The 15,176-nt window shown below is 44.7% G+C and overlaps 1 protein-coding gene across 1 annotated transcript in view; it reads left to right on the top strand.

The window, feature by feature from the left end:
* LOC112558054 overlaps positions 1–14,375 on the top strand; it is a 45,407-nt gene extending 31,032 nt beyond the window's left edge. The window contains 2 exon segments of the mRNA XM_025228240.1: positions 9,560–9,597; positions 9,599–14,375. Coding sequence (XP_025084025.1) covers positions 9,560–9,597; positions 9,599–10,183 — 623 coding nt within the window. The 3' untranslated portion in view covers positions 10,184–14,375.
* Positions 14,376–15,176: the final 801 nt, after the last annotated feature.

Genomic DNA, 15,176 nt, shown 5'->3' with positions numbered 1-15,176 from the left:
TGTGCCTTCTCTTATCGGAGGTACAATTCGGCGCCACACTTCAACCGAGAACGGAGACATCTGATTAATATTTCACACTGACAGTGCCCACCAAGAAAGAGTCGGGTAACCGGGTAGCTGGCAACTCCTTGCTAGTAAAAAGGGCTTAGCACAGTCTTTGCCGGGAAGACTTTGGCGCCCCGCCAGACCGCGAACTGCTACCTTCAGAAAAGTGGACCGAGGGTAGAGAGCCCCGTGTAGTAGGTAGATGTCAAGTAGGTGTGTGCGTGCATGCGTGCGTGCGTGTCCCCGGGCCAGCATTGTACTTCATACGGTTCATTTACCGCTGTTTACTGCGCGTGAACAGGCGTAAATCAAGTAACAGGCAGCGAGCCAGAGTACACAGACCCGAGGACCGTGCACAGTCGTCGTCGCAGTCGTCATCTACTTATCGCCACTCCTTCTCTCGTTCACGTATCGCCAGACCCGATGTTTCTTAGAGAATGCTGCTTATGCTAAATGCATAAATAGAAAGAAAGCACTCGTGTTTGTGTAATTACCTAGTTTGTTTTTGTTTATTTATTTTTGTTTTCGTAGTCACTAGTCCAAGATTTTCTCAAGCTCTTGGATTATTATTATTCCTTAGGCGGGCTGCTCTCGACTGTAGTCTAAGCCGGTCTTTGTTGTTGCGGGGCATTACACAGTTGTCCCGTTCAAGAGTTTATTGCTCGTGTTTATTGCCCCAAGAGCGGCCCCAAGACACAGCCTTCTTCGTTACTGTAGCTGTTGAAGGTGACGCGAGACCACTTCCGGTCACCTGCCAAGTGTGTCAATAATCCTTGGATGGCTCGCAGACCTTTTTTTCAGTTAACTCCTAGAACCAGGCTATTTACAGAACAGTTTCCGGTTTTGCCATGTTTCAGCTTAACTTCTAGAACGAGGCTGGTGTGTACAAAGCTTCCGTTTTCATGCTTTAGGCTCGCCGAGACTAGCAGCGGAGAATTCGCAAGAGGCCGAGCATTGGTCTTGGCATACAGTCAGCCATCGCCGTATACAGGTCCGTGGTTGTACAAGTGCTACCCGTCGTGCAGTGCGTTAACGCACATCTTGTTTTTTCTCTCTCTCTCTCACCTGTGCGTGCGTGAAAGAGAGAAAGTTTCAAGAATTAGATTCGTCTTGTCTTCCTGTCACGGTGTACAGATCGCCCACAGTTCTACACGTTTATGGGCATTTCTGAATTGGATCATCTACAGAAACACTCCAGACCGATGATTGATAATAATGAATGTGCTTGATGGCGAGGGGTGAAGGATGGGCCAGGTGCGTATTGGCTGTTCAATACCCTCAATACAGGCGCGCGCGCGCATTCGTGTTGGCGCTGTCGGAAGTTGAGATTCCGTTCCGCTACTTGTCACACGGCTGGCCACACGTGACGAAGACGAATCGTTTGCTGCGCCCCCAGCGCCACCTTTTGTCTCGCCCTCGGCCACAAGAACGGGTAACTCGTGGAGGGCGTCTACCACGTGCGGATGCGCGGTTTGTTTGCCCTGCGTGGGTGACGCATTCTCTTCAGACCGGAACAGGTTATCGCCAGCAACATCAGCAGTTGATGCAAGGGAGCCGGGAGATACGATTCTTATCGATTCCTGATAGGTTTTTGCAAATTAAAGAAGGCTGAACTTTTGAAAAAAAAAATTGCATTATTTCTCAGGCTCAACTAAGAAGAATTCGAGAGCAGAAGAAAAAAAATGTGATTACATGAGCGGAGTTTTGCGGTTTGAGACCAAACTAGGACTCGGCCTGATTGAGGATGTGTAAAGGTAATGTCGACAGGTCCAAGCTCTACACAAGCAGAGCGCGTGAGCTCTTATGAAAACTCTCTCTCTCTTTCCCCCAACCCTAACCCCCCTGCAACGGGTAACCATTCCAGAAATAATGTTTACAATTACCACTGGTTAATAAAGGGACAACACAAAGTGCAGAGGAATAAAGTGCATAGAGTTGTCGTCTCCTCTTGTCAAACATTTAGCTATGAGGTGTGAGGTCTCATGAGGGACAAGGGGGAGATGAAAGGAAAAGAAGCAGGAGGGGTGAGAATGAGCGATGGTAGATGAGAAGGAAGAAAAAAAGAAGCAAAACTATTGTCATCATTTGTTTTGTCCTTAATTAGGGATAACCGTCCAGTTACATCCGGATATTGCTATCATCCCTTGGGCGTCTGGTATCCCAGAAAGCTTGGAGGTGCTAGGTGCGGTCAGACCTTTGAACTTCAAGTCGTTAACGTTGGGTGCGAACGACAGGGGCCAGGGTGGAGTAGCGAGGAACTTCGTCCCCTGCAACTCTTGCAGAGAGAGAACGCGCGACAACACGCGCAGTGCTCGCCCCTCCCAGCGTAGTTATCTCCCTGCTAATGTCTCCATTGCAGATAAGGTGTGCCGTTAGATGCAAGATGAAAGCAGTTGGCCGATACTTCTGGTGATTCTTGCAAACACCAATTCAGCTCATGGATAATTCAATAACAGTTCGGGTAGCTTGGTCCACCCGATTGAGGCACTGCACGTGCATGCGAGTTTGCTAGATCTAGTGATTAAACTTGTTAGTGTCTGTAGGGGTAGGGTAGGGCAGGGCACACGTGTTCTGGGGTAATGGACGGGTGTGTGGGGGATGACACATCCCTTGAAGCGACGGCTTCGGGAGTGGCGCGTCTGGACAGATGCCATGCAGACGGAAACCTTCAGATGACGTCATCACGGCGCCGATGACTCACAGATGTTTGTAGCTGATGACGCATAATGAGTCATTAGTTACCATTGTCTCATGAAGTTGGAAAAGAGAGAAGAAAAAAATGCATGCAGATATTTTTCCCACACGCACGTGTCGATGACAGGGTATGGGCAATGGTTCGGGATTTCCCTCTTTCTTGAGAAAGAAAACAGAACACAGAAAAATGAATATAAAAAAAAGTAGTTGATAAATTAGTTTAATAAACAAAATTGTGTGGGCTTAGATATCAACTGATGCTGACCAAACCTTGAACTTTCTCCATTGGCGTACCTGCCATAAAGATCATCCTGAAGCTCACGGATTTACCTGCCTAATATGGAGATAAAACAACAAAGCGAACAAGGATTTTATTTTTCAGTTCGATACGCCTGACTCACTTTGTCTTCGTGTTTATGAGCACAACACGTGTCGGTGTGAGTCGGTCGTGAGTATCGATCACCATCGAGATGTATTTAGCACCGCCGGCGTTCTCACCACTTCGCTTTTTATTTTCCATCGATCTCTCATCGATCCCTGACTAACTGTTGTTGACTTTAAACATGCTGCCATCCTGTGCTTGTATCATTTCAAACTTAATATTCTATGTACACGAACCTCCTTAAAAAAGTTTCCACCGAATTCGTCATGGATGTGGAAGCAAGATGAAAGCTTCAGTGCTGGGGAATCGTAGCAACTTGAGATAAAGCCTCGCATTCCACTGAGTTTTTGTGCGTTGTAATACGCGTTCGGCGTTGCAATGAAAAAATATCCCTCAAAAACACTTTCAGCAAAGCAAAAACCATGAAAAAGAAGGTGATATCTGGTGCAAAATAGCTTCCATGCGCAGCTACAACGGTGTTCTCCAAATTTGAGACGAGGGATAGGAGAGATAGGCTAACACGGAGACTAACTTGTTGCCATAATAACGTCTGATTGTTTGTTTAGTGTTATACAACGTTTGGCTTTTACTGATGTTTGGCGTAATTACAACCAGGATGTTGTAGCATTTTGAAAAAGTAGAAGTGGTTAACCAGAAGGTTCATTTCATTAACCGTTTTTTTTTTTACCTCCTGTCTTCCATATTTTCATTCACCTTTCTCTTTCTTTCTCTCGTTGTTTCTCTCATGAGGTTTTATTGTGGGAAGGGGTCGAGAAGGTTTTGTTGGTCTGCTAAACGTGTGGTGTTTAGAATGTATATGTTAATGAATAAATTAAATGAATTAATAAATGCATGCACTCTGACATTATATATATATACGAAATCAGCTTCAGTAGTCGCAATGTGTCAACTTGAAGTTCAAGTCTTCAGGATGGACGAAGACATGTTCATCAAAACAGTCATCGATGTAGCTCTTCAAAAGTTATCGATTATCATTTTCGCCTTTCTAAGATGGCGAGAATCGTATATCACATCAGACCTGTAAATTAACTTTGAAAAGTAGCAAAGAGAAATGTGGAGAAGAGAGTGCAATACTGAGCGAGTTGGAATTCACCATGTAGAATAAGAGCGACCGTACATCCGTGTTTCTCCATTCATCACTCAGGACAGTGTCCACAAACATTATCAGAGAGCAAACCGTCCTGCTCGTGGCTGGTCTGCGCATGCGCGCCCGTTATCACGACGTCGTCAGCGAGCCTTGAAGCCTGGGAGTAGGGTTTCCTCCCGTGGTATGACACCATCACCTGCCTGTCACAGTTTTTCGCCAGGTCGCTGAAGGGACGTAACCGTAGGTTGTACTTCCGGTCATGAAACGCAAGCCGTGTAAAAGGACGCCGGGCTGGAAAGGCGAGCAATGAAAAGGTGGCAGGAAACCTGATCCACAAACAAGGTCTTTATGGGGTTCTGCGGTTGCCGTGCCTCAGGTGAGGCACTCAGGTAGAACACCAACTCTATCATAAGGTTTCGCAGTACTTGGCTGTTTATAAAGCTGATTATGTGGCAGCCAGTGTGTCTGTGTGGTGTGCATAAAAAGTGTGGAGATTTGATAGTCGTTGTTTGTAGTCTTACGTATAATGCACACATCAACTTTTTTTTCCCCTCATGTTTCTTCATCCATCTTCGCCTTTCGTTCTTAGGAACTCAAGCTTGTAATGTCTTTTTCCCTGGGTGTAATCGGGGTATATTCACGCAAGTATATTAAAAAATATTGTTGAACCTTGTTGGACCAAAACGTTTCAATTTAACCCTAAGAACTTCATTAGCTCCGACTTTATAATTTTGTTTGTGTGTCTGGGGACGTTGACCACATACTCAGTGTATCACAGCTTTTATAGTCAACGGTCCGGGCACAAATGACTGTTAGTAATTTTTTTTTTAAAGTTCATTGGTCTACTGCTACATAAGTATTTTCTTGACAAGATGTATCACGACTTGAATGATGAGTATTCAACATGGTGCTTATAGAGACGTAGGCGCGACACCAGTATAAAACAGAACTCTCGAATATATTTTCGCGCAAAGAAACTTACAGACCTCAAACCCTGGGAAGCTGCAAATTGTCAAAGAGGGTCAGCTCGTCAAGGAAGTCTCTGGCTCATGTTGTGACCCTTGCCCTTTTGACAGTGAAGAGATTTTTCTAGTCGAAACAAACGAAATGGCAAGGAAGGAGCGGGCAGAGGTTTGGAGGAGTATGAAGTGATAAGCAGGTGTTACAGAAGAAAATTATGTGCATACCTTGATTAATTAAGTTGTTCTACTCACGCTAACGCATCATCCTTAAATGTAGAACCATATAGGTCTGTTTGAATACAAACAGTATTGAGAGAGTAAGTGTATCTTGCTTACCCGTTTGAAGCATTTAAACAAAACAAGATTAAAGGGAAGGTCAACAAAGATCACTGTAAAGGTGTTTATTCGACAAATTGTGTTAAATTATAAAAGCTGATTGACCGCATTTGACCCAGGTTGCTTTGAACACTCTTCTGTTGTTTAAAATGTCAAGTGTTCTGTGAATTCTGTGAAAGTGATCTTTGTTCGTTTATCGCTGTTGTGGCAGAAAACGTTCGTTTGTGTGAACACGAAAGGATAGATGGAAATGCACACAGATAAGAATATGTTTACATGCACAAAGGCTAAAGCAAATGAAGACTTTATGATACAAAGTACTCTTTGACACCCGCTAAATAGAGTAGTGTGCTCGTGACGTGTAATTACCTCCCCTGACGAGAGTTGCGGTTCATCATGTCCCTGGTGTCAAGGAAGCTAATTATGCAGCAGTTTGTTTCCAGGTAATCACAGGATGTCAGGTTTACAAAAAATGGTTCCTGTTCTGTACCCAGTGTGACTTCATCTGATTTTTTAAAGTGCTGATAGCCACTGTAACTTGACTTTTTTTTTGTTTAAAAAAAAAAAACATCTTTTACCTTCAATAAAGCGTACGTGCTGTTTAAATAACGATGTTTCAACTTTCATAAAAATCGTAATAAAAGTTATTGTAATTTTTTATTCTGTCTACTATGTTCAATTTGTTCATCAGTAGAAGTTGCAGATAAAAAGAAAAGCTGTGTCAGTGCGCTTATAAAACAAAATATAACAAATATAAATTAAAAATAAGCGTAGTATGCAGAGATAAGTAACAGCAAATATACAGACACAACAACGCACCATCAGAGTAAAGGAGCATAGATCTAGGCAAACGAGAAAGAAAAAAGATTGAACACATGGTCTGAAATTGTGTTTTGAACTTCTTCGGCACACATGGAAAGCCACTGGCACTGAGGATCAAAACATGAGTGAGGAGAACAGTAGAATAGGAAGTTGATGAAACATGATGCCACAAAACACATTTCATCGTGAATATAGATCATGTCGCTGACTTGCGCATATCCAACATCTGATTACTACAAAAAGTAGTCAGGAGGTACATGGTGCATGGATGAAAGAATAAATGAAGATATAATGATTCGTAGATTAGGGTTGGACTCGAAGTAAAATGAAGACAGTCCCGTCAAGTTCAAAACTTCAGACAAGATGGCCAAGACGAGGGACAGGCAGCAGAGACCATTGAATACAGGCTGAGTTGTTTTCAGAACTACAACTTGACAGGGTGAGCCGTGGTGTCTGCTCGCAACAGAAGTTTTGCTCTCATTACAGTTGCAGTCGGGCTGAGTTGACATATCGGTTTCAGGTCTTTCGCCTTTCGCTAAAAGTGCGGAGATCGCTGGTTTTAGGCAAGCATTGTGAAGAACTAACTACTGGAAGAACCACTTATCTCTAGAACTGGCTCTTTCTCTAGTTCGTGCAGCCCAGAGAATAGCCGAGAATTGTCGAGTGTCTACCACAGGCTTCCCCCAGCCAGTGGCGGTAAAAGTGTCGTGCTGCGAGCATTGACAGCTTTGACAATGTTGCTGGAGAGCGAGGACAATCGCAGATCTCGGCCTACCCCGAGGGTGACGACAGTAAAGGGAGAGGACATGCAAGATCGCATCGTGGATTCTCTCTGTCGCCCTTCAACGTCCATACGGAGGAAAGACTGTCGCCATGATGTGTGTGTTGAATGTTGTCGTTTCGGGGTGGTTGAGCTGCGTGCAGATGGGCGTGCGCCAGTATCCAGGAGACCATCCACCATCTTAACTTCTTCACTCTTTCGCTTCTGTCTTTCTCTCCTGGTGTCTTGTACACTCGCCCTCGATCTCTCTTTCTCAGTTGGTGCGTGAGGTTAAAAGTCATGTTTAGATGGCAGGCATGCTGTGATGTAATCTAAGTAGCTCTGGCTTAATGTGGTCCATATTGAATCGCAACTTCTAATGGATGTTAGTAATTAATGTGATTATATTTGCCACTTCTCTCTCCATACAACTAATAAGCCGACTTTGTACATCTGAATCTGTCCCTACTTTCTTTGTCCTTGTAATCCACAGTAAGGTCAGATGTAAAGCTATACTTAGCGACTGCTTGTGTATATAAACTTGTTTTTCTGCAAGTTTCCGGAGAAATCTTCTACAAAACTGCAGACTTATCGCTGCTATTGTGCTTTCAACATGCACGGATCGAATCATTCGGGCGTTGATATAAAGATAAGCTTAAACGGACTCAAGAGTTAAAGGAATAATTAAAGCAGAAATGTGTATACAAGGTATATTCAGTCCTGTTGGGAACCTAAGGATGTCCATCATTGTTATTGTATATGGTAAAATTCTGTAATTTGAAGATGGTATGTACATTTCTTTTCTATACTTAGTATTTCTATGCGTATAACAAAACAGGACTGGCGATGATTGAATTCGTCGAAGACACAGAAGTGACTCACATTTCAAAACAGAATTTTCGACATTATTGAGATCGGCGCAGAAGGGACTTAACTTCTGGTCATTAATACATCATCGGTGTATACTTGTCAGGTGACATGCAGCTGCTGTCATCAAAATTCAGTTAGTTCGCTTACAATAGCTTACAAAATGCCTTGAAATTAAAAAAAAGACCTTGAGAGAACACAGATAATCTGACAAATAAAGGATGACTACTATTTCAAACGATGACTGTTGACAGTTTTTATCTTTTGCCTTAAAGGACTAGTGGGTACTTGGTACCAGGGTTTTTGTAATGAAGAAGCCCAGAGCAAGATGCTATTATAGTTTTCATGAAGTGCTGTTGGGATGGTTTTACTTGTTGCTTAAGAGAAGGAGAGAGAGAGAGGGGGGGATAAAAAAAAAAAAACAGAAGGAATCCTGTTGTATACCTTACTCCAATACAATCACAATCGATATAGCAGATTTAGAGATTTATTACTATTTATTGTTATTTATGACTGAGGGAATGAGTTATACAAAGATGACAAATTGGATTGGTGGAGATGTAGGGGTGTAAGGTATACACACGTTTCAAGTCGACAAGCTGTCTTATTTTTCACACACACATACGCAAACGAAATAGAAAAAAATAAAGACTCGCAGTCACCCTCACAGTGCAACATGCATCACGAGAAGCAGCGAGAATTGTGCCAGCCTGTCATTAATTTTGGCTTGCCGGGGGTAGTGGAGGAGCAGGCAGATGCCCACGTCCCTGCCCTACCCGCTGTACTTACATAGCGTGGGAACAGCGAACAAAACCCTTTCCGTTGTCCTCCTCAATGCAGTCGTCTCACGACCGTCGCGATCCAAGAAACCTATAAATGCCTCGTTCGCGCCTCCGATTACTGTCTAGGGTTATCTCCCATGTCACTGCCATTGTCATCATATACCGAGTGCGATCGCGGCGCTGTTGCGATGGTTGCTAATTGTGTTATAGGCACACAGGGCGAACGACTTTCACGCCATCGCAGTCAATGTTGATGCTGTTTAAAGTGGCAAAAAAGGAAACGGAAACGAGCCTGGAAAAAAACTTCAGTCTTAGTCTCATAAACTTGTCTCCCTTTCGGTCTCTCTCGCAGTACTGGGCATCAAAATGGTTTTTTTTTTTTTTTTTTTTCGAACTCCCACCCACCATTCACCTCAGTGTCCTCACATCCAGTACTGTTTGTGCATCTACTCCACTGATTCCCCTTCACACATAGACATGTTTCGCTCATGGACTCACGCATATTGTTGTCTTCTCCTACAGCTGTTGCCTTCTCCACTCGTCGACCCTCATTGCCGTCTCCTCTGTTTCCAGCTAACTATTCGTTTTTCGTGGTTAATCACCTGAACACAAATTGGTTGACACTGTGTCCCATTGCGATTTCTTGAGTTTCGGTCACGTGCTTTGACAGCTTTATTTCACTTAAGCGGGTTTTTCTAAATCGGGGAATTGGGGGTGAGAAGGGGGTGGGCACGAGAGCAATAAATGCTTCACTGGTGTAAAAACTAACTTCATGTTCTTCATTGTCTCTCTGATTTGCAGATGTGCAGGTGGGGTGCAGAGAACTGAGGGCCAAACGTTTTCATCTCGGATGGCTTCTGCACGTCCATCAAGCCCATCCGCGAGGTGGTGTGTGCCGGTAACTGCCTGCCCATCCGGGACTTGCCGTGGTACGCCGAGTTCGTCAAGGTGTGGGCCAAGTCCAAAGTGCGTGAATGGCAGTGCGAGGAGGACATGGTGCAGCGCCAGTGGGTTCACCTGCTGTGCCGCAACGGCCAGTACCGCAAATACCGCATCAAGGTGGTCAAGTCGTGCAAGTGCAAAAAGACTCACCCCAGTCACAACAGGACGGACCGGCCGGGCGGCAAGAAAGGTCAGGGCAAGGGTCAACGGAAGACAAAGAACAAGAACGAACGGCGCGAGAGGCGACGACAGGCTGAGGACAGCGCCACGAACAAGGACGACGAAGAGGAGGAGACACCCGTGGAGCAGAGAGGAAGAAGAAAGGGGAAAGAATCACAGCAGGGGCCTCGGACTGTGGCCGGCGACGGGAGGGTGACGAACGCTGAGGGCGCGGAAGCGTCCAGGGGTCAGGACCAACCCTCGGGGGCTTCCCGAGGTCGCAGGCAAAACCCCGATGATGCAGCGTTTCATTCCTGGCGTTGAGCAGCTCCAACTGCAGCAGCAGAGCTTTGCAAAAGTCCGGCTGCACTGGACGCCTTTGTCCTGGCTGCAAGGGAAAGGGGTAAAGGCCAAGTGTGAAGGAAGTGGACTTAATGGACGCAGGGCATGCGCATTGCTGTGCCAACGCCTATCGGGTTCTGTGGACTCATCGTGGGGTTGTTTCCCTTTGCAGCTCACGCCTTTTCATCTGTGGAGATGTCTAGGAAGTTCTTCAGTTGTCTGACCTGTGGAATGAGCTTATTCTGCAAGACGTACGTTGACCAGTGAAGAATTGGTCTGGCATCTTTTGATGTGAAACAAGGACCGATGAATGCAGAAAAACCCGAAAGGGAAGAGTGCTGGGTAGGATGAGACGAACTTTCACACTACCAAACCAGATGAAAGAAAAGAAACACTGTCAGCTGTGTGTTTTAGGGGTGTGGAAGAATATCCGTGTGGGCTAGGCAGGGTTTCTGCTGAAAGAGTATACAGTAACAGTATACAGTATACAGGTAACGAGTGAAGGTGTAGCGAGGGTTGTTCATCGGTGCTTTCCAGAGCTTTGTTGCGTGGAGCACAGTACTGTTACAAGGGTTGGGATGTTGGGCAGTATCCTTTGCTGTGAATATTCGGCATATATGTAAGTTCTGCTGTGTTGTGTCCAATATGCACTTTCTTCTGTAAAAGCTAGAACGTGTAGAAAGTGGGTGAGCGAGACAAAGATGAGAACAAACAACAATCTTTCATCTAGCTGTATTCCATCTAGCTGTAATATTTCTGCACATTCCTGTTTGTGTTTATTTTTGAAGTTTACCATACCATATGAAATGCGATAATCAACATCAGGACTTCAAACGTTGAAGAAAGACGAGGTAGAAAAGAAAAGCACCTACGATGAGGAGCATTCACTCTCTCCATTAACATCGATCATTCTCGAAGATAAGCGATTCTGCACAGGAAGTCCTTGGAGTATGCGCAAGATTTGAAGACGCTTTACCTCCTCGTCTGATATAACCTCCATTCGAGATTTTCATCATGTTCTCCTGCAGTTACAAAATGGCCATCAGTGCAACATTTGTGAACATTGCAGACTTAGGACAACATTTTCAGAGGCGCCATCGGGCTACAAGTAAAACTTTCTCTTCAAGACTGTGACGGAGGAAATGCGAGTTCATCTGAAACAGTTGGACTTGGTCTCAACTACAAAACAGACTTTTTCTCCTGATGCCAAGTGTGAGCGCCCTGTACTTGGATGTGTAGATAAGTGCGGAAATCTGATACCGCAGACTGGAAAACGAATCGGAAGTTGTTTCCCCGTATTGCAAGGCATTCTTCAAGGTAGTCGTTTGAAAGAAAAGCATTATGCATTTAGTACCTGTGCCACTAAATCTGACAAGCATTAGTAAAGGCAGACTTACATCTTTGATGTTAAAATATACACTACCCAATAGAAGCTGTACATTTTGCACGTTTTGCTTTCGCTTACCAAGTGATTTAGAACACGAACAAAGAAACTAAATGGCATTGAAGGAAATGGTAGGTCAGCTGTACGAAGCCAAGCCAAAACTACTTCGTCGCGCATGGGGTTTTTGATTACGGGTTTGTGTAGCGAGAACGAGAGGTCGCGAGAGAGCACGAGAGGTCGCGAGAATGACGTCTACGTCTAAGTAGGTCAGGCCATATGTAGGTCACACAATGGATACGAAAAGCGGAGAGCAAAAATGCTGACGAGGTGGTCAGTGAACTGTTGACTGGAGAATGATTGTCCATTTATCGATGTTTCCCGAAGCTTCAGAACCTGGCAGTGTGGTTTGAATCAATCATCAGAGAAACAAATCCCACGGAAACGTCTTTCGTTGCTGTTGAAGCAGGTACCGCACAGTCACCTCCCTTGAACCCATGGTCGTCTACCAGAGAGCGTCAGGCCATCCCCATCCATGTTCAATAGAGATCACTGGAGGAAGTCGATTTCGAGTGATGATTTCTGTAAAACTTCTTGCCGATGTCGGTCAGATAGTCGTGAAAAGACACCCTCGGTCTTGCGGGTAGAAGAATTGACGTCTGAAGCTGGGAAAGACTGGCGCAGACTAGGCAAGACTAAAGCTGAATCCTGCGAAAGTGCTGCTAGGTATGGTTGACACTTTCGGTGGACAGCTTCCATTTCTGTTCGTCAAGACCTAAACATGAAGCGAGTGAGGACGTCTTTGCACCCCGGGGTTTCGCTAAAAGGTTTCGACTGCCAGCCTCGATCGAAAAGCGCCGTCTAACCGATACCTCCTTATTGTACACAGGATGCTTTAAGCGGAAGAGAAGACAAACAGGGGTAAGAATGCAAGTCTTAGTTTTACTCCCGAGGAGTGCACAAGACATTTGAAATTACTTCTCGACAAAGCTTCGACGTGCTTAGTCTTCTCAAGTACGCAAACCTAGGATCGTCCTACGTAGCTTTTGTCCCTTTCTCTCACAAGACCACACACCACTGCCGTCATACGAAGCGAAGGAGGAAAACAGAAGAGAGAAAAAAAAAAGTTGTAATGCCTATCGACCACAGGTTGTTTACCTGAAATAAGAGGCCTTGCTGTAAGGACTCTGTTCTGCAAGCCCCCTTTTCTTCGACAAGCATTTCGACACCTGTTCCCCTTGGCCCCCTTCCCCAGCCCCTCGTGTTACCTCAGCGGATGGAAACCGCTGGAGAGTGAGAGTGCAGACATGTAAGATGCTGTTCTCCAATCAAGTGTACTTCGCAGCTTTTGCCGAGCTACTGTACATTAGCTTTACACGGCGTGGCTGTACTGTAAACAACTGTTGTCACATACTCGTCTCCTGCTACGCACTGTACGTAGCTGTCACGAGCGCCGTGGGAGGACTCCCGCGTGACCCCAGTCACGTGCTTTGAGCAGTGCAAGTGCCCGCTGTTGCTGCTGTTAAAAAAAATGATGTGCCAGTAAATGCCTGTATACGCACGATGTTGTCTTTCCTTACTAGGCTTTTCTGTCCTCATCCCCATTTTATTTTGCGCCAACATCATCGTCTTGCACTTCGTTCATTCATTCATTCCTACATTCTTGCTTTTAGAGGATCTTGTACCTTTCTTCCTGCTGGGAAGTTTTGTTCCAATGCCAGTAAGAGCGCCCCACCTTCATTCAATGAGCTATTGTCTCGGCTGTGCTCCTCCCGTAAATGCAACGACTGTAATGGGACTGTAATACGATCCTGTCATTACACGGAGTGCCCAGAGTACAAAACTGTGCCAACGAACTGTCGTAGTAGCTCTGCTGCAAAAATCCTGGTGTGGACCTCTCACAGACTGTGCACTTCAATGGGTTGGGCATTGTGCTAGATCTCTGAGAAAGCACCATAATTAGTTCCTACACTTGCAGTTGTGTGGCATGAAACAAGGGGAACGTTTCAGACGATGTAAATGTGTCCTGTAACATAAAAGGAATAGAAAACTACTTGTAGACGTCGACATAGTACGTATTCTGCCATTGTGATCTTCAGTGTTGTGGCCTCATCCTTTGATTTTGTTGTTGCTTATGCATGCATAGGTTCGTTTACTTGCAGGACCAGAAGGAAGCTACATGAAATTGTTCCACAATAAACATTCCTACTAAACATATCGCAAAAAGACTCTTTGGCAAATTTTACCCCCACGAAACCATTCCTCGTTGTGATTCGCCTTTTCTGATGGACCATCAGCAGTTTGAAAGTTCTTCACCCAAACAAGTATGTTTATTCTACGCCAAGGGGTGTGCATTTCCAATATTTGTTTTTCCTCAAGATGTATGTAGTTTATAACCCCAATCATACCCTGCTGCATGCGTTTGTTCTGTAAAATAGATTGGTATGCCTCGGCCACAACCCTCGCTGCAGTGACTATATAGATTGTGAATATCTGTTGTCGTGTCTGTTCCGCGCATAGTAGTGGCTTTACCTGTGTGTTCTCATTGTGCTCTATACATCGGCGACATATCCACAACGAGTTAATACCAATAATAGCAATGATAAAGATAATACAACTGTACTGTTAGCATACGTCTAAGCTTTACATGTTCATCATCTGTTAACATTCACCTTCCCTCCAACCCAACTCTAAGCCATCCCACCCCCATCCAAACAAATTAATATTAATAATGTTCTGATAACATTTCTCTTGCGAAAATAAATAGACCATTCAAGGTCGCTCATACAGTCATTTTAACTTGTGTTCTTTTTGTTTTCATGGAGTTGTGGGTTGGTTTGTTTGTTTTTTTTTTACATCTGGTGAAAGGAGCGTTGAGAACACAGTCACACAGACGTGACTGAGCGCAAGTGAACATACTCGGGTAGCTACCCACGGCCGGCACCTATTATCAGTCATTATCTTGTCATCGCTAGCTGGCTTTTGTTTTGGCAGTGTATGTGCGCACGGCCCGCACAACCAGCGAGCACGTGATCCCCGTGTTCCGGCGATGAAATGATGTGCTGGGAGAACGAGGCTGGGTCATCGTTGTCTGAACAAAGTGAGATTACTACTGGGACGGGCTGAAATCTCCCAGCAAACGAGATTAAAGGCGCACCCAGTTATATCTTCCCGATGACACACAGTATTATTTTTTAACCCCAACAAGATGATATTTTATCAAAGAGTCATGATGTAGAAACCCTTCGCATCTGTGTAGGCACTGGGCTTGATTTCCGTGCCTGAAGGCTAAGGTTCGAAGCTTGTTTTAGTCAGTGATTCTACGAAACAGTAAACGGGTAGCTAAGGAAGTTAAAGACAATGAAAGGAGAGGGTGGGTAAACTATTTTTTACTACCTAAACTTACAAACCCCTGAGGCAGATGATAAACCTCACTTTTTTTAAAGATTTATACTAATTCATAACTCACCGCGGGCGCTTAGACATAAGAGAAAGTGGTTTTCACCTGAAACCCATTTCGAACAAACTGTAGTGAGTTATGTGCCCAAAGGAATCTTTTCAACTACAAACTGGCGAAAAATAACTGTTCGGCAC

Source organism: Pomacea canaliculata, linkage group LG2 (assembly GCF_003073045.1).
Source record: "Pomacea canaliculata isolate SZHN2017 linkage group LG2, ASM307304v1, whole genome shotgun sequence".
Classification (NCBI taxonomy): domain Eukaryota; kingdom Metazoa; phylum Mollusca; class Gastropoda; order Architaenioglossa; family Ampullariidae; genus Pomacea; species Pomacea canaliculata.
This window is presented reverse-complemented; position numbering and strand designations above follow the sequence as displayed.